The following is a 19,454-nucleotide window of genomic DNA, read 5'->3' on the forward strand; positions in this document are numbered from 1 at the left end:
GACTGTCCACTGGGGAGACCAGATGGACAGCTCTGTCCCAGATAGGTCATATACAGAAGAAGAACCCAAATCCAGCCTGGGATAGATGACTGCAGGCTCCCATCTGACACACAGACTCTTCCAGGCCTTTTCCCCAGACCTGCATCCAGGTGAGGTGTAAGGATCATCAATTGCCCAGAGACTCAGAACATCCCAACTCAGCAGTGGGGAAAACCTTTACTTTCTCTTCACCCCTTCTCCCCAAGGGAGTCCTGAGAAGACACTGACTCGAGTGCTCAGGCTAGCTGTTTTCCCTGAGACACAGAGGACATCTGGACCTTGTCCACATGCCAGCCCAGCTGCTGCTCTGATGGTGCTACCACAAGATCTAGTGCTCCCTGGTCCCACTGGGCGAGAGACTCCAGGGACAGGTGGGTTTGTGCTAGCCGCGCTAGGCATGCGGCTGATGGTGCACCATCAGCTGATTATGCTGGGTAAAGCGACGTGGGCAGAAGCTGCCCTGGAAACGCTGGGTCCTCGAGTGCAGGCACAGGTGGGTCTTGAGGTTGCTGGAGCTGCTGAATCGCTTGTGGCACATCTGATTAGAATGGACACTCGTATCAACTCTACCCTCTGGGCTGGCTCAGCATCTCTCACTCCCTCTGTGTCTTGAACACATTCCTCTATACAATTCCCTGTCAAATGCATGCCTGGAAGCTCTTCCTAGTAATTTCTGCCTGGGATCACAGTATGTGGCCCATAGGAGCCAAGCAGATTCAGGTTAATGTCCTTCATTTACTCTGTGTATCCTTATAGAAATCACTTCTCAGGGCTGGGGAATGTGGCTTAGAGGTAGAGTGTTTGCCTAGCATGCATGAAGCCCTGAGTTTCATTTCTCAGTACCACATCCATAGAAAAAACTGGAAGTAGCACTGTAGCTCAAGTGGTAGAGTGCCATCCTTGAGCAAAAGAAGCTCAGAGTCAGTGCCCAAGCCCTGAGTTTCAGCCCCAAGACTGACCAAAACAAGTCACTTCTCTCTGAGCCTTACTGAAAACATATGACTGTTAACTCCTAGCCTCATGGTTAGGAAAGACTGAATGGGATCATCATACAGAACCTTTACTTCTGAAGCTGCAGCATCAGTGGGTGTAATCAGCATTTTCTGGGGGTGGGGACCACATAGTCTTCCCCACGAGGTCTTGGGGCAGTATGACTTGGTATCAGAACAATTTCTATATTATGGAGAAAAAGCTGAGGCCAGAGGGTAATGCTACTAGTCAAAGGTCACACACCAAGTTGGAGGAGAGGCTGGGATTTGCACACAAGTCTTCTGATTCTGTAGCCTACACAGAACCACTACACTGCTCTAATTTCTGCCCCTGTAAATAGAGAGAATCCCTGCTCTCTGACCTCCTGAGAAATGAGGTCAAGCTCCAAGAAGGAGGTCTCTACTGATCTAATGGTTTTCCTACTTAGGTTCTTTGCATATGCTGCATTCTTAACTCCTGTGAGAACCCTGAAAAGCCAGTCAGTAATGGGTATATATTCCTTGGGATCCTCAAGTTCATTCTTTTCTGTTCATAGTCACGAATCTATTCCTTCCTCCAGTATCATTCATCCCAAAATGGAAGGGAAGGTCATTCCCCCGCCCCCGCCTCTCTCACACACACACTTTCCCCTACTATTCTCTATCCTCTGTGTCCATCTCTACTTGCTCAAGAGGATTGGACTGGAGGCTCAGGTGGTATAACTCCAGGGAACTAGAAGTCCTCAGGCTGCAGGTGTGCAGGGAATGGGGGAGGTCTCACCAGGCATTGGTGGGGCCGCTCCCCAGTGTGCACCAAGTGGTGCTTCTGCAAGTGAGCCAGCTGGGTGAAGCTCTTCTGACACAGGGCACACTGGAATGGACGCTCCCCGCTGTGCACGCGCAGGTGGACCTGAGCCAGGGGAGAGACATGCTGCCAGCTGCCCAGAGCCCCTGGCAGGGCCTAGGGTTTTCTCCAAATCTCTGCTGAAATCTAAGCCCCTTAGTCTCCTGGCCTCTCTCCTAACACCTCCCTCGAGGCCCAACTATCACCCCCAGAATGCTCACACTCTTTCTGCTAGAAGCTAGGAGGGGCAAGGAGGTCAGGCAAGGGGTACTCCAGGGCTGGGAAGGTGGCTCAGTGGTAAAGTGCTTGCCTTGCAATTCCTCAGCACCACATAAGCAAAAAGAAAAAAGCCGGAAGTAGTGCTGTGGCTCAAGTGGTAGAGTGCTAGCCTTGAGCTGAAGAGCTGAGGGACAGCACCCAGGCCCAGAGTTCAAGCCCCACGACCGGACCCAAAAAAAAAAGGGGGTACCCCAGTATAGTATGACCCATAGTCAGCAGCATTGGTATCGGTGTAGGAGCATGTTAGAAATGGAGCAGCCAGCTGAGCACCAGTGGCTCATGACTGTAATCCTAGCTACTCAAGAGGCTGAGATCTGAGGATTGTGGTTCAAAGCCAGTCCAGAAAGTCCTGAGACTCTTTTTTTTTTTGGTCGGTCACAGGGCCTGAATTCGGGGTCTGGGCACAGTCCCTCAGCTCTTCAGCTCAAGGCTAGCACTCTACCACTTAAGCCATAGCTCCACTTTTTGCTTTTTCTGCTTATGTGGTGCTGAGGAATCAAACCCAGGGCTTCATGCATGCAAGGCAAACACTCTACCATTGAGCCACCTTCCCAGCCCTCCTGAGACTCTTACCTCCAATTAACCACCAGAAAACCAGAAGTGGAGCTGTGGCTCAAAGTGGTATAGTGCTAGCCTTGAGGACAAGAGCTGAGGGACAGCGCCCAGGCCCAGAGTTCAAACCCCACAACTAACAAGAAAAAAAATGCAGAGGCCTCACTCTAGGACTCCCCCAAGTCACAATTCAAGGGCTGGAGCCTGGGAATTTGCAGCTTATTGACTGTCAGGTGGTGTAACATCTGTTAAAGTTCAAGAACTCCTGCACATCAGTAACTATAACTTGTTCTCACCTTTAGCAAGTAGCGCCTAACTTCTGAGCCTTGCTAATACCAAGTGGCACGGCCATGAGCTCCCCCTGCTGGATGATACCAACAATACTACCTTACTTCTGGGCTGATTTGCGGGACCCCACTTGACAAAGGTTGGTTTTCAGTCTGTGTCTAGTACTCACCAAAATATAACTAGCTCACAATCTGCCCTTCAAAAACAGTAAAAAGCCAGGCACCAATGGCTTATGCCTGTAATCCTAACTACTCAGGAAGCTGAGATCTGAGGATCATGGTTAAAAGCCAGCCTGGGCAGGAAAATCTGTGAGACTCTTATCTCCAATTAATAACCAGAAAAGCAGAAATGGCATTGTGACTCAAAATGGTAGAATGCTACTCTTGAGCAAAAAAGCTCAGGGACACAGCCTAGCCCTTGAGTTCAAGCCCCATGAAGAAGAGGAAGGAGGAGGAGGAAGAAGGGAGGGGAGGGGGAAGGGGAAGGAGAAGAAGGAAAGGAAGAGGAGGTAGTATTTGGCTGGGAATCCAGAAAGGAAGGTGCCCAGAAAAGGGGCCTTAGCAGGGCGCCAGTGACTTATGCCTGTAATCATAGCTACTTAGGAGGCTGAGATCTGAGGATCAAGATTCAAAGCTAGCCTGAGCAGAAAAGTCCATGAGACTCTTTTTCTTTTTGTCAGTCGTGGGGCTTGAATTCTGGGCTTCGGTGCTATCCCTGCACTCTTGAGCTCAAGGCGAGCGCTCTACCACTTGAGCCACAGGGCCACTTCGGGTTTTCTAGTGGTTTATTGGCGATAAGAGTCTCATGGACTTTCCTGCCCAACTGGCTTTGAACCTCAATCCTCAAATCTCAGACTCCTGACTAGCTAGGATTACAGGCGTGAGCCACCGGCGCCCAACTTCCATGAGACTCTTATCTCCAATAAACCACCAGAAAACCTGAAGTGACACTGTGGCTCAAGTGGTAGAGCACTCGCCTTGAGCTGAAGAGCTGAGAGACAGCACCCAGGCCCAGAGTTCAAGCCCCACGACCAAAAAAAAAAGAAAAGAAAAGAGAAGGGCTTTGTGCTAAACATTTAGTGATGGTTAAGTCACAACCACCTTGTAAAAACCCTGGCCAGGGCTGGGAAGGTGGCTCAGTGGCAGAGCGCTTGCCTTGCATGCATGAGGCCCTGGGTTCGATTCCTCAGCACCATATAAGAAAAAAGAAAAAAGCTGGAAGTGGCGCTGTGGCTTAAGTGGTAGAGCGCTAGCCTTGAGCTGAAGAGCTGAGGGACAGCGCCCAGGCCCAGAGTTCAGGGCCCACGACCGGACCCAAAAAAAAACAAAAACAAAACCTGGCCATTAAGAGCCTCTGTTTCCCCATTGTTAACTTAAATGAGATGATTTCCTCATAGACAGCATTCTAGGACAGACAGAATTTTAGTGGCCAGCTTTTTTCCTCTTCTATTTATTTATTCATTTAGTGCATGTTTTAGGGCTTGGGGGCCTACCACTGGAGCCACAGCTCTCCTACTGACTCTGTGTGTGTGTGTGTGTGTGTGTGTGTGTGTGATTTTGCACCATAATCCTCAGATCTCTGTTTCTCTTTTTTTTTTTTTTTACTTTTTTATTTTTTTAATTTTTGCTTATGTGGTGCTGGGGAATCGAACCCAGGGCCTCATGCATGCAAGGCAAGCGCTCTACCACTGAGCCACCTTCCCAGCCCCCAGATCTCTGTTTCCTGAGAAGCTAGGATTACAGACGTGAGCCATCCACACTCACTTAGCTATTTATTTATTTTTATTTTTATTTTTTTTGTCGGTCGTGGGGCTTGAACTCTGGGCCTGGGCGCTGTCCCTCAGCTCTTCAGCTCAAGGCGAGCGCTCTACCACTTGAGCTATAGCGCCACTTCCGGTTTTCTGGTGGTTTATTGGAGATAGGAGTCTCACGGTCTCTCCTGCCCGGGCTGGCTTTGAACCACAATCCTCAGATCTCAGCCTCCTGAGTAGCTAGGATTACAGGCGTGAGCCACCAGCGCCCGGCTTAGCTATTTATTTTTGAGATGAAGGATTTACTCTGTTACCCAGACTGACCTCCATCTCTTGAACATATGCTATCCTGCTGCCTTAGCCTTCTGAATGCTGGGACAATGGGTGTAAGCCCTCCCACTGGGCCCAGGACCATTTTATCCTGCATCTTTACCCAGCTGAACTTCAAGGTCGCTTGGCCCTAGAGGCTGCCCGGGAATGACTTCAAGCATTCCGGACTTGATTCTAGACACAAGGTAAGCGTTAAGAGGAACCACGGGAGGGCTAAGGGGGACAGCAGAGAGGCAGGTACCTTGAGGTTGGAGAGCTGTCCGAAGCTCTTGCTACACACATTGCACTCGTACAGGATTTTGCCATTCTTTTTCTTCAGTGGGTAAGGAAGGGCTGTGGTGCCGGCCCGGGCAGGTGGTGGGGCTTGCTTTCCTGCAGCCACCAGGCCAGCTTGTGCCAGCCCTGGGTTGGTAGGGAAAGCTCTGAAGCCTAGATACCCAGCCTGTGAGGGCGGGGCCTGGCCAGAGGCTTGGAAGGCCCCTGGGTAGAGAAGCAGAGTTTCCCCCAGGGCACTGTGATGCCCCAGCTCATTGGTTGTCATCAGCAAGCTGAGTGCAGCTGTGGTGGGGTAGGGGGTGTCTTGGGGCACCAGGAAGATGTAGGGATGTTGGACAGCAGATAGAGGCCCGCGGATGGGCAGGTATGGTGGGGACAAGAGAAGTGGGTACTCGGGATAGAAATGATGGAGGTAAAATGGGAGCTCCTTGGGGATAGGGGTTGGAGGGGGGCAGGAACAGAAAGCCAAAGGGCTAGGGGCCCCTCTTTTCAGCCTGGGGGCTGGGGAGCGGTTGTTGTGAGGAGGGAAGGAGGGGCAGGGGGCTCCGTGGCTTGCTTTTTCCTCCTGGCTCTCCATCTTGTCCCTGCTCGGAGAGTGCTTGGCTGTGCGTTTGTCATTATCGCTGGGGCTGGCATGCCGCGCTGGCAGCTGGTACACTGAGCAGGAAAAGGAAAACAGTTTGGCCGCCACAGCCTGAGGTGAAAGTCCATCTCCCCTACAAAATTGCCCCACTGAGCCTTAAGGCACTAGTGGCTCAGAAGGCTGAGATCTGAGCATTGCCCTCTGAAGCCAGCCAGGGCAGAAAAGTCCATGAGACTCCAAATAATCAGCGAAAAAGCCAGAAGAAGAGCTGTGACTCAAGTGGTAGAGCACTAACCTTGAGCAAAACAGCTCAGAGACAACACCTAGAACATGAGTTCAAGCTTCAGCACTGGCACACACGCACGTGTGCGCGCGCGCACACACACACACACACGTGTGCGCGCGCACACACACACACACACACACACACACACACCAAAGATTTTTTTTTTTTTGGCCAGTCCTGGAGCTTGAACTCAGGGCCTGGGCTCTGTCCCTGAGCTTCTTTTGCTCAAGGCTAGCACTCTACAACTTGATTCATAGCACCACTTCTGGCTTTTTCTGTTTATATGGTACTAAGGAATTGAACGTAGGGCTTCATGCATGCTAGGCAAGCACTCAACCACTAAGCCACATTCCCAGCCCTGGTATTTTTCTTTTTAGTATTTTTTTTTTCTTCTCTTGTTTTTGCATTGCTGGGGATTAAACTCATCATCTAGCTCATTCTTTTTTTTTTTTTTTTGCCAGTGCTGGGGCTTGAACTCAGGGCCTGAGCATTGTCCCTGAGCTTATTTTGCTCAAGGCTAGCACTCTACCGCTTGAGCCACATCACTACTTCCAGCTTTTTGCTATGATTAATTGAAGATAAGAGTCTCACAGACTTTCACGCCTGGGCTCCCTTTGAACCACAATCCTCAGATCTCAGCTTCCTAAATAGTTAGGATTACAAGCACCCAGCTTTTTTAAAAATAGTATTTGAATTTGAACTCAGGGCCCCATGATTGCTTAGGGAAATAAGTGCCTTCCCACTTCAGCCATGTCCCCAGCCCTTTTTGCTCTTAGTTTGGCTTTTAGACTGGATTCTGAGCTTTTGCCAGGACCAGCCTTGGGATCTCTTGCCTTTGCCTCCCGAGTAACTGGGATATTAGGCATGCACCATTATGCATGTTCCACAAGCACACATTGCCGATGAAGGAACAGGCCTCGGGGATGTGCCCCAAACCATTAAACAGAGAGGACAGAACCATGACTCTAAGTCCAGTTCCCTGACTCTCAGTCCATTGCTCTTAGATTCTTCCAGCCCAAACATTCTAGCCAAAGCTTATCTCCATCTTGAATGACTGGCTATATTTGCTCTGGTTCCCATTTGCCAGAAAGCCACTATCACCCCCTTGAAAGGCCCCAGCATCCTCAAGCCAGAACTTAAAGTCAAAGCAGAAATAAGGTGAGCCTTGAACTCTGTCCTCACTAGAGATACTGAGTCACTTCCTCCACTCTGGAACCTTAACTGTGCCCTTCCAACCCTCTGCCCATTGAACACATCCAGCCCCATGCCCTGGGCTTACTCATGCCTGAGGCATCCTCTGGAAGATCCTTCTGGGTTGCACCCAGTGGTGCTGGCTTCAGAGAGCACAGGATTGGATCCAGGACCTGGGGATATAGGTCAGCAGGTCAGACCTGGCACAGGATGGGCCATGAGCATCCACTGTGTCTGGAAGTGGTCTACAGGCAGAGAAGACCTGGAGAGCAGGTCAAAGTGCTTAGGAACTGGAACATGTGGGTCTCTTAAATGGTCCCACCCCTAGTTTGGTTTCCAAAGGGGAGAAGCTAAGACATGACCACACACTCTGTCACTATGTCTGTCACTCACATGGCTTCCCTTCCCTCATCCAAGGTTTATTTTGTTCTCCCTCACTCTGGGGCTGCATTCCCCCAACACACACACACACACACACACACACACACACACACACACACACACACACACACACTAGAACTTACCTTGTTTCTTCTCTCAGCCCCACGCCTGATCACCCTGGTCTACTCCTGATCCTGGTCCTCAGCATATATCTCAGACCACCTACTGGGTGGTTGTGTGTGTGTGTGTGTGTGTGTGTGTGTGTGTGTGTGTGTGTGTGTACATGTGCCAATACTGAGGCTTGAACTCAGGGCCTTTCCCTTATCTTTTTCACTCAAGCCTGGTGTTCTACCACTTAAGTCGCAACTCCCCTTCCTACTTTTTGGTGCTTAGATGGAAATAAGAGTCTTATAGATTTTACTGCTCAGGCTGGCTTTGAACCTTGATCCTCAGCAGGATCTTATCCTGAGCAGATAGGATTATAGGCATGAGCCACCAGTGCCTGGCTTAGTGTGTTGTATTTTGAACAGATATAAAGTAAACTTGGGGGGAATCTACACCCAAGTCTGTCAACCCCACAGGATGCCAGCTTCTCACTTAAAGCCTAATGCTGTGATCATACCAGCCAAGTCTTCTGCATGACCAATACTGGGTCTTAAATTTGGGCCCTCAAGTTCTCACTTGGCTTTTTCTGCTCAAAGCTGACACTCTACTACTTGAGCCACAGCTCTACTTCTGGCTCTTTGGTGATGAATTGGAGATAAGAGTTTCCTACTTTTCTTGCCTGAATGGCCTTGAACTAGGATCCTCATATCTCAGCCCCCTGAATAGCTAGGATTACAAGCATGAGTCTCTGATGCTCTGTAACCTCTCTCTCTGGAGTTTACAAGAGAGTCTGCCCCTGGGGCACAGAGACAGCATCTTTCAAGGCATATCCCCATGATGTACCTGTGGTAGGCAACGTTCTGAGCCACAGAGATGGGGGCCTAGCTTACTCCTCCTAACACCACCTCCTTCCATGTGCAGACTACTCTCAAAGAGAAGGCTGGACCCCACCCTACCTGGTCCCCCATAGAGCTGGAAGTCTAGGCTGGGGAACAGGAATCCCTCATGGCAACAACCCAGTTGAATAGGTGGTTTTCCCTTTATTCCCCATTACTTGCTGAGAAGATGTATGCGTCAAGGTGAGCTGTGAAGATCCTCCAGGGAAGAGCTGGGGTTCTTGGACTTGCTTTCCTACTAACATGCTGTGTGGCCACGAGCAGGTCACTTTCCCGGTTGGCCTCAGTTTCCCTATCTGAAAAACATAGGGTTGGTTACTGTGAAAGGACAATGATCTAGTCCTGCCAGATTCAGGAAGGGGACTAAGTGGAGACTGACCAATCAGAGGTAAGTAGGAGGAGAGGTGGCCTAAGAGCACCAGAAGGTCCTCATGGAAGCTCTGAGAAACATTCCAGATTCTTCAGGGCTATAAAGAATTGAGAAGCCATCCTTTCCATGAGGAGGATCCACACCATCTAAGCTCACCCAGATGGCTTTTTTGGGTAGCTAAAGAAACTTCAGGCCAGGCATCAGTGGCACCCACCTGTAATCCTCGCTACCCAGGAGGCTACAATCTGAGGATCACAGTTGGAAGCCAGCCTAGGCAGAAAATTCCCTATGAGCCTCTTATCTCCAATTAACCACTGAAAAACCAGAAGTGGTACTGTGGCTCAAAGTAGTAGAGCCCTAGCCTTGAGCAAAAGAGCTCAGACACAGCATCCAGGCTCTGAGTTCAAGCCTTTCAACTGACAAAAAAGAAAAAGAAAAGAAGAAAGAAACTTCAGGGCCAAACCCAGACGGACCCAGGTTCCATTCTCACCAGTAAGGAAGCCTGGGAAGGAGCGAGAGCTGAGAGTCCCCTGAACAGCCTGACAGGAAGACGCTCTGCCCCAGTGCTCAGCTGGTCAGCACCCTGCATCTCTGCCATCTTCATCTGAGGCCACCCAGCACGGGAACCATCTCAAGTGGTCAAATGCCCCAAATCACCATCCCCTTCTTCTTCTGTTTTTACCACCCCATTGACCCCCAGATATCCTAAAACCTTCACTTCATGGGCTCAGTCCACCAAAACCCTCACTCCCCAACCCTACCTTGGTCTGAAGGTGGCCTGTGCTGAGCTCTTCCCTGGCTGCACAGCAGCCTTCTCTAGCTGAGGGAGGAAGGAAAGTGGGCAGACAGGCAGGTGTGTGGAGCTGAGGCCCCAGTCAGTGTGAAAGATAACAAGAAGGTGTTACATTTGAAAGTTCCCTTAAATAGGAAGGGGGGCAGGCAGGCCTGGGGGGCTTGTGAGATCCGATTGGGGGAGCCCTCCCCCAGCCATTCCCTCCCCCGTAACTCCATGGGACAATTGCTGGTTTGGGAACTAGCATTTCAGGGTGTGTGCATGTGTGTCGGGGAGGGGGGGGGGGTAATGTTGGTTCTCTGAGCAGGAAAGGGACAGAGTAGGGTTCCAAGGCTGAAGTTGAGGGGTCTTTGTGGGGATGAGTGATAACGGAGACAGAAGCAGGAAATAACAGCAGTGATGGTGACAGGCAAGAGCAACATGGTGACAGAAGAGGCAGAGAGGGTTGTCAGCAGGAATAAGAACAGGCAGAGGGCTGGGAATGTGGTTCAGTGGTAGAGTGCTTGCCTAGCATGCATGAAGCCCTGAGTTTGATTCCTCAGTACCACATAAATAGAAAACGCTGGAGGGACTGGGAAGGTGGCTCAGTGGTAGAGTGCTTGCCTTGCATGCATGAGGCCCTGGGTTCAATTCCTCAGTACCATATAACCAGACAAAGCCAGAAGTGGCGCTGTGGCTTAAGGGGTAGAGAGCTCGCCTTGAGCTGAAGAGCTGAGGGACAGTGCCCAGGCCCAGAGTTTAGGCCCCACTGTGGTACTGTGGCTCAAGTGGTAGAGTGTTAGCTTTGAGCAAAAGCTCAGCAATAGTGCCCAGGCCCTGAGGACTGGCCAAAAAAAAAGAACAAGCAGAGTCAGGCACCTATAGTTTATGCCTTTGATCCTTGCTACTCAGGAGACTGGGATCTGAGGATTATGGTTTGAAGCCAACTGGGGGAAGGAAGGTCTGAGACTTTCCAGGAGAAATGGCTTAAATAGTAGAGCACTAACCTTGAGCAAAAAAGCTAAGGGAAGCTGGGTGATGGGGGCTCACGCCTATAATCCCACCTACTCAGGAAGCTGAGATCTGAGGATCACAGTTCGAAGCCAGCCAGGGCAGGAAAGCCAGTGAGACTGTTTTTCTCCAATTAAACAACAGAAAAGGCTGTGGCTCTAGTGGGAGAGTGCTAGCCTTTAGCAAACGGAGCTCTAGGAGGGCATCCAGGCTCTGAGTTCAAGTGCTAGGGCTGGCAAAAAAAAAAAAGCTAAGGGACCCAGGCCCTGAGTTCAAGCCCTACTACTAGCACACACACACACACACACACACACACACACACACACAGGCAAAGACAAGAAGCAGCAGTATAGAAGGATATGGGATAAAACAAAATAGAGCAGGAAACTAGCCTCAGGACACAGAGGCCCAGACACAGCCACACATCTTTCTCCTCCTTGTCTTCTCTCAGGTGTCCTGATGTTAAGAAATTCTCTCCCAGAATTCATCTAAAAAGCTGAGTCCTCCAGAGGGCAAGAGATCAAAGACATAGGAGGAAGGGTATAAGATTGCACAAGGTGGGGCTGGGAAGGTGGCTCAGTGGTAGAGCACTTGCCTTGCATGCCCGAGGCCCTCAGTTCAATTCCTCAGCACCACATAAGCAGAAAAAAAAGCCGGAAGTGGTGCTATGGCTCAAGTGGTAGAGTGCTAGTCTTGAGCTGAAGAGCTGAGGGACAGCGCCCAGGCCCAGAGTTCACACCCCATGCCCGGACCCAAAAAAAAAAAAAAAAAAGATTGTACAAGATATGAAAAAGGGGTCTCATAGGCCAAAATATCGTTTTTTTTGCCAGGCACTGGTGGCTCATGCCTAAACTCCTAGCTACTCAGGATGCTGAGATCTGAGAACTGGGTTGAAAGCCAACCCAAGCAGAAAAGTCTTATGGAGCTGTGCTTCAAGTGGTAGAGACCCAACCTTGAGCAAACAAGCCAAGCAAGATCACAAGGGTCCCAGTTCAAGCCCCAGTACAGCACACACACACACACACACACACACACACACACACACACACAGATAGTGGCTCTTTTTGGAAAGGATTTGAACTCTAGGCCTTGTTTTTGCTAGTAAAGCATTCTGCCATTTGAGTCATGTTTTCAGCCCTTTTTGTTTTATATTATTTTCTAGATAAGGTCTCATGTTTTGGGGGTTTGTTGTTGTTGTTTACAGGACTACCATTCTTCTACTTATGGTCTCCCAAGTAGCTGGGACCACATGTGCGTACCAAACACACAGCTTGTTGGATGAGATGGGGTCTTGACAAGTTTTTGCCCAGGCTGACTTTGAACTGCAAGCTCACTGATCTCTACTTTGGAATAGCTGAATAGCTGAGCCACCATATTAGGCCTTTTTTTTTTTGTCAGTTACGGGGCTTGAATTCTGGGCCTGGACGCTGTCCCTCAGCTCTTCAGCTCAAGGCAAGCGCTCTACCACAGTGACACTTCCAGTTTTCTGGAAGTTCATTGAAGGTAAGAGTCTCACAGACTTTCCTGCCTGGGCTGGCTTCAAACTGCAGTTCTCAGATCTCAGCCTCCTGAGCTAGGATTATAGGTGTGGCTCTAGAAGTGGCTTTGTCAATGGAGCAATTTCATTATTTCCATGAGCACGAGGTAGTGTGTCACTCCGGGGTCTCACGCAAGTTCTTGAGAGTCTGAGCCACATGTTTAAGTCTGGCCCAAAGGGACACAGTGTCAATTAGTCATCAGCCTCCACCCAGCCATACTGCCCAGGTGACATCTCAGACTAGCTGCCATGGTTACAGGGCATGCCTTGGTGTTTCCCTGCCAGCTCAGGCCTGAGGCTGGTACTCACTGCCACCGTAGCCTCCATCACTTCCTGTGATGACCATTTACCACTTAGCTGATGGCTACCCGTCTGTGAGCCTGTCAGGTACAGGGAGCGCTATATACTCACTTTAGTTTCCTGAGTCAAGAAGGTTTTCTGGATGGAGAGAAAGGACCTCCCACTATAAATCCTAATGGTCAGGACCTAATTCCAACCTCCCTCCTCCAACACAGTGTACGGCAGGCAGGAACCAGGCCAGGTGGACGCCCCGCCCCCACTGTGGATTCCAAGCCACTGGCCCTGCCAAGGTAGGTCCCTGGAGTCACCACTCAGTGAATGGGGAGGTTCCATATCTGGCTTCTGAATTTCAAACCAGGTTAATAGAGGAAAGAAAAGCATTTAGGGTGGGCGCTGATAGCTACTTAGGAGCCTGAGATCTGAGGATCACAGTTCAAAGCTGGCCCAGGCAGGAAAGGCCATGAGTCTTTTATTTTCAATTAATCAAGTAACAGAAAAAGAAGAAGACAGGGGGTTAGGGGAAGCTGTCAAAGTCTCTTCTCAGCTGGTTTTGGAGAATGCTTTTTAGAAGTGGTCCTAGCTGAACCCAGTATGTCCACCTCCCCCTATCTCTCTGTTTGTCTGTGTGTCTTTCAGTCCCTCTCTCTCTCTCTCAGTATTGGATTTGGATTTGAATTTAGGACCTCATACTTTCTCGTACCGCCAGACCTTTTTGATTTATTTACTCTTCAAATGATAACTATTTCGTTTTATACCTTGAGCCAGCCTGCGCTGCAATCCTCCTGTTTATTCTTCCCACAAAGCTGGGATCAAAGATATAAGTCACCATGCCCAGTTCTTTTGTGTGTGCATGTGCTGGTCCTGGGGCTTGAACTCAGGGTCTGGGCTCTGTCAGTGAGCTGCTTTTGCTCAAGGCTAACACTCTACCACTTGAGCCACAGTGCCTCTTCCAGCTTTTTGGGTAGTTTAGTGGTACTAAGAGTCTCACAAACTTTCCTGCCCCAGGCTGGCTTCACAATCCTCAGATCTCAGCTATCTGAGTAGCGAAGATTACAGACCTGAGCCAACAACCTTCAGCTCTCAGGACCAATTTTTTATTGGTTGAGATGCATTTGTTCTTTTTGCCCAGGATAACTTCCAACCGTAGTCCTCTAGAACTCTGCTTCCTGCGTAGCTAGGATTCTAGGCATGAGCCATCATACCCAGTCCCAGCCTCTGTTGTCCATTCTCCATGCCTGGCACTCTAGCCTTCTCATTCCTCATTCCTACCACATTGGTTTTTTTTCCCCCACCAGTGCTGGGGCTTGAACTCACAGCCTGGGCACTGTCCCTGAGCTTCATTTGCTCAAGGCTAGCATTCTACCACTTAATTCCTAGCACCACTTCTGGCTTTTCTATTTATGTGGCATTGAGGAATTGAACCCAGGGCTTCATGCCTACTAGGCAAGCGCTCTACCACTATGCCACATTCCCAACTCGCCTTCTAACATCTTTTTTTTTTTTTTTTGTCTGTCATGGGTCTTGAACTCTGGACCTGGGTGCTGTCCCTCAGCTCTTCAGCTCATGGCGAGCTCTCTACCTCTTGAGCCACGGCGGCACTTACAGTTTTCTGGTGGTTTATTGGAGATAAGAGTCTCACAGACCTTCCTGCCTGAGCTGGCTTTGAACTGCGATCCTCAGATCTCAGCATCCTGAGTAGATAGGGTTACAGGCATGAGCTACCAGCGCCTAGCTCCTTCTACACTTGTAGATAAATTCCTTTTGTGCTTCAGTTCTTCAGTAGCTTCAATAACTTATAACCAAGTATTTCTTGTTTTCCATGGCCAGAGTGGACAATGAAGGAACAGGTCACAGACTGGAAGATCCCACAGATCATAGCTTCCCTTACAAGCAGCTTGCTATGCATCAGACGCGCTGTGCTATGGGCTTCAAGATTAAATGAGCTGCATCTCATTGATCTTCACAGCCAGCCTGTGAGATCACAGCCAGCATGAGAGACAGGGGCCAGAGAGAAGAAACAGCTCACCTGGAGCTACACAGCAAGCAGCTCTTCAGTACCAAACCCTCTCCTGGCAATGTTAGCTCCCCCTCTGACCCCAGCTCCCCACCCCCCCCTTCTGTTTCTCACTCTTTCAAAGTGTCATCCACAGTGTCCAGACAAGCCTTTCCTGCCTTACCCACACCCATCCCCACCAGCCTCTCAGTGCTTTCACCTCCTGCAGATGCTCCTTGGACATACTCCTCTCGATCTACTTCCCAAAAGCTAGAGCCCTCCCAGGTGCCCAGGCCACAGCCTGCTTCCCTTGCAGCCTTGCTGGAGATCACAGGGGAATGGGGGACACTAGCGCTGAGGAAGACTTCCCCTTACATGTCCACAGAGCCCCCACAACTCAAAGGGGGATAACCGCCCCCACAGTTCCACAGGGCCCCCCACACCTCTGGTTTCCATCTGGCAACTCTAAGCCCTTCCTGATGTCACACTCTGCCCCCAACTCTCAGAAAAGTTGCCACAACCTCTTGGTTAGAGACAGAAAGGGAAAGGCCCTGGATACTCGAGGTCTCTAAGCCTCAGCGGCTAGGAAATGCCAGAGGCAGAGGCAGAGGCCACAATGCCTCCAGCTCTTACTCAAAGCCAAGCTCTTCCTTGTTCCCATCTCCGGGGGCCCATCAGATCCTCTGTCTTGCTCTGTGATGTTAAGCCCCTCCCACTCCCCCACCCCCCCCAAGAAGCCCAGGAGTAGGACGGCCACCTTCTAATGGGGACAAGAGCAGATGCTTTGCTCCGGATGGGATGTCCTAACCACACACCTCAGTGCTATTTGTCACTCACAGAACCAAGCAGAGTCAAGCTTCCCCCAGAACAACTAGTGGGCAGCTTCTGAAGACAAGGGACGTGTGGAGCACAGGACAAGATTATAGAGTGTTGGGTCTCCGGATCCTGGTACCTACTCCTCCCTTTCTTCCTCTTCTTCTTCGTTTTCTTCCCCCTACTCCTGGATAGGGTCTCATTAAGTAGCACAAGCTGGCCTTGAACTCACCATGCTCTCTCTTTCTTCTCTCTCTCTCTTTCTCTTTCTCTCTCTTTCTTTCTTTCTCTCTTTCTCTCTTTCTTTCTCTGTTTCTTTCTTTCTTTCTTTCTTCTTTCTTTCGTCATTCCTGGGGCTTGAACTGAGGACCTGGGTACTGTCCCTGAGCTTCATTTTTGTCAAGGCTAGCACTCTACCACTTGAGCCACAGCACCACTCCTGGGTTTTTCTGTTTATGTGGTACTGAGGAATAGAACCCAGGGTTTCATGCATGCTAAGCAAGCACTCTACCACTGAGCCACATTCCCGCATTCCCAGCCAGTTGCTATTTCTTTTTTTTTTTTTTTTTGGAGGGGGGATCCTGTCGTGGGGCTTGAACTCTGGGCCTGGGCGCTGTCCCAGAGCTCTTCAACTCAAGGCTAGCGCTCTACCACTTGAGCCACAGCGCCACTTCCGGCTTTTTTCTTTTTGCTTATGTGGTGCTGAGGAATCAAACCCAGGGTCTCAGGCATGCAAGGCAAGCGCTCTACCACTGAGCCACCTTCCCAGCCCCCAAGCTGCTATTTCTTATCCTGCAATCTACTGTGGCAATTATTTCATGCCATGTATAGATACATCTGTCTCCTGCCTTTTCCTTACTATATAGTGTTCCATTGCAGAGCCTGCCATATTGATTGTCAACTGTGTATCAGGCAGTAGACTCATTTCTTTTTTCTTTCTTCTTTTTTTTTGCCAGCCCTCAGGCTTGTACTCAGGGCCTGGGCACTGTCCCATAATACCCCGTCTGGCTTTTTCTGTGTATGTGGTACTGAGGAATCAAACCCAGGGCTTCATGCATACTAGGCAAGCACTGCCACTAGGCCACATTCCCAGCCCAGTAGACTCATTTCTAGGAACATTGCTCAAAGGCATGTGACCAAACCTTGGCACTTGCAGTTCAGCTATGGGAAAATTTGCTGAATGTTGCAGAAATGAGACGTTGGAAAGAAATGAAGAAAAATTTACAAATATCAGGGCTTGTAGCTATTAGGTTAGGTGTTTGAGGGTGAAAGCAGATCTAGGGAGTTAATGTGGCTTGAGAAGAAAGTAGGGAGGTAATGAGACCACAGCTTATGCCCCACTTCCTTCCTGTAAGCTCAAAACTTTTTTTATTCCATTACCACTGCCTCCTCCAACCTGGAGGCCAGCCAACTGAGTCCCAGCAGGCTGAGCACATAGGGTCCTACTGCCTTTTTTTGGGGGGGGAGGGTCAGTTATGGGATTTGAACTCTAGACCTCAGCATCACTGTACCTGAGCGTTTTTGCTCAAGACTAGTGCTCTTCCAGTTTGAGCCACAACTCCACTTTCCATTTTCTGGTGGTTAATTGGAGATAAGAGCCTCAGGACTTTCCTGCCCAGGCTGGTTTTGTACTGTGATCCCTCAGATCTCAGCTTCATGAGCAACAAGGATTACAGGCATGAGCCACCAACACCCAGCTCCTACTGCCCTTTTGAAAGGCATCAAATAAGGGACACCAGGTTGGAAAGGAGTCTGGGGCCATGGCTGGCTCTGAGGGAGGAGCAGCTGCATAGGATGCAGGACTGAGGCTAGGGGTGCTCCCCATTGCTCCACTCTGCGGTTGACACCTCCCTCCCTCTGCCTGACACCCTCTTGCTTATCTCCCCATCAGCCCAGCTGTTAGTCTGTCAGCTGCATTGAGTGGACCCCCAGCTTCACACCCCAGGGTGGTGAAGAGATCTGGAGATAGGCCCATCCTGCTGTCACATTTGCACAAGGACCTGAAGAATCTCTTATCTTCCTCCACACCCGCTGTGGTCTTGCAGTACCTATTGTGGGCAAAAGTCCAGCTAAGTCTTCAGGTGACAAGCAGGGCACCAGTAGCTCATGCCTGTAACCCTAGCTACACAGAGATCTGAGGAGCTCAGTTGGAAGCCAGCCTGGGCAGAAAGTTCCATGAGATTCTTATCTCCAATGAGCCACCAAAAAGTGAGAAGTAGAGCTGTGGCTCAAGTGATAGAGTGCTAGCCTTGAGGAGAAAAAAAAAAAAAAGCTCAGGGACAGCGCCCAGGCCCTAGGTTCAAGTCCCAGGACCAGCACATTAAAAAAAAATATATATGAAATTTTTGGGGAAAATAAAAGGCCAGAGGTCACAGGTGTGGGGTGCTGTGTTTGTGCTAAAGATGGGGCCTGGCCCACTCACTCCAAAGTCAAGGGTCCTGGGTACTGAGAAGGCCAACATTAGAATCCAGAGCTCTTTACTTTGGCTTTATCACACAGCATACAGAGGCTTGGCAGGTGTCTATCACAGGGAGGAGGCAAAAGGAACCTGAACACCTTGACCACAGGCTCCACCAGGCAAGGGACTGAACAGGGACAGGTGCACAGAAATTATGCCGATTGCACTAGAAGTCCCCATAAACCCTCTCCAATATTCTTCCTGTGGCACTTGGGCATTTCTGGTAATAAAGGCCCCAAAGTCATCCACACTGGATTTGAATGTCATGTCACCTAGAGGCCTGCCTTGACCCAGACCTCCCTATTTACCAGATAGGGAGGCCTACACTATGGCAGCCTGGGGATAGAAGGGGTGAGTCCTGGAGGGTCTCACAGGCTGGGAAGATAAGGGCCAGATGAATCATGTTAGGATTGCTCCCTGGGAGCTTCGGGGATGGCCTTGTGGCTCCAAACCTGCTCCTGAGGGATGCCTTCCGCTGCCTCCTGGGGAAGCCAAGGATGCTTGGTCTTAGGCCAGCATAAGCCAAGCAGGGCCTGCCTGCCACAGCTAAGCCATGTTCTCTCAGTGGTGCACAGAGGGTTGCACTGGGACCCCAGCATGTTCTGCTTTGTCAGCAGAAGTGGGAGAGGCAGAAATGGTGTCTCTTGTTCTCCAGGAGTGAGAGTTCCTCTCCAAGACAGCAGCTTGACCAAATTTCTGATCAACAACACTCCAGGCTCTTGCTCAGCACAGTGGCCATTTCATTCTCCCTTGGACTGCTCTAAACACACACACACACACACACACACACACACACACTCATATGCAGGAGTTTCAGGAACCAAGCCAGCTCTTAGTGTCTGAAACTCATTTAATTCAGTCTCCTGTTAGCTACCCCAAATCTCCCAACCAGGCTCTGGTGACTTATACCTGTAATCCTAAACTACTCAAGAGGCTGAAATCATGAGGACTGGAAGAAGAAAAAAAAAAAACCACGTGACTGCATCTCCAAAACAGCCAGCCAAAAGCCAGGCTTTGGTTTCTAGCCCTGAGTTCAAGTCCTAGTATAGCCAAAAGCAAAGCAAAACAAAATCTCTCTCTCTCTCTCTCACACACACACACACACACACACACACCCCAAACCTCTGTTGAGGCCTAATGATCAAGAGACTGCTGCAGAGACTGAGATAGTGTTGATTACTTCACCGAGACTGTGACACAGAACCCATCACATTCAGTGCTCCAAAGGCTTCAGTGGCTCCCAGATCCCCTGGCCTCACCTAAGGGGCCTGCTCTGATGGACCACCTGTTCATCCCACTTCTAAAATGGGAGCAAGAGTTACTATGTGTCAGGCATTGGTGGCTCACACCTGAAATCCTAGCTACTCAGGAGGTTGAGATCCTGAGGGTCATGGTTCAAAGCCAGCCCAGGCAGAAAAGTCTGTGAGACTCT

General features: G+C 50.0%; 1 protein-coding gene across 1 annotated transcript; it reads right to left on the reverse strand.

Annotated features, from left to right (window-relative positions):
• Positions 1 to 274: 274 nt before the first annotated feature.
• On the reverse strand, positions 275 to 9,970 carry Znf683 (zinc finger protein 683). Its single transcript, XM_042688409.1, is given in 7 exon segments — positions 275 to 433; positions 436 to 577; positions 1,789 to 1,917; positions 5,292 to 5,983; positions 7,475 to 7,559; positions 8,927 to 9,064; positions 9,900 to 9,970. Coding segments are annotated over 6 exon segments (1,293 nt in total). The 5' UTR covers positions 9,014 to 9,064; positions 9,900 to 9,970; the 3' UTR covers position 275.
• Positions 9,971 to 19,454: the final 9,484 nt, after the last annotated feature.

This window comes from Dipodomys spectabilis, unplaced genomic scaffold, assembly GCF_019054845.1.
Source record: "Dipodomys spectabilis isolate Male_0828 unplaced genomic scaffold, ASM1905484v1 ptg000118l, whole genome shotgun sequence".
Classification (NCBI taxonomy): Eukaryota; Metazoa; Chordata; class Mammalia; order Rodentia; family Heteromyidae; genus Dipodomys; species Dipodomys spectabilis.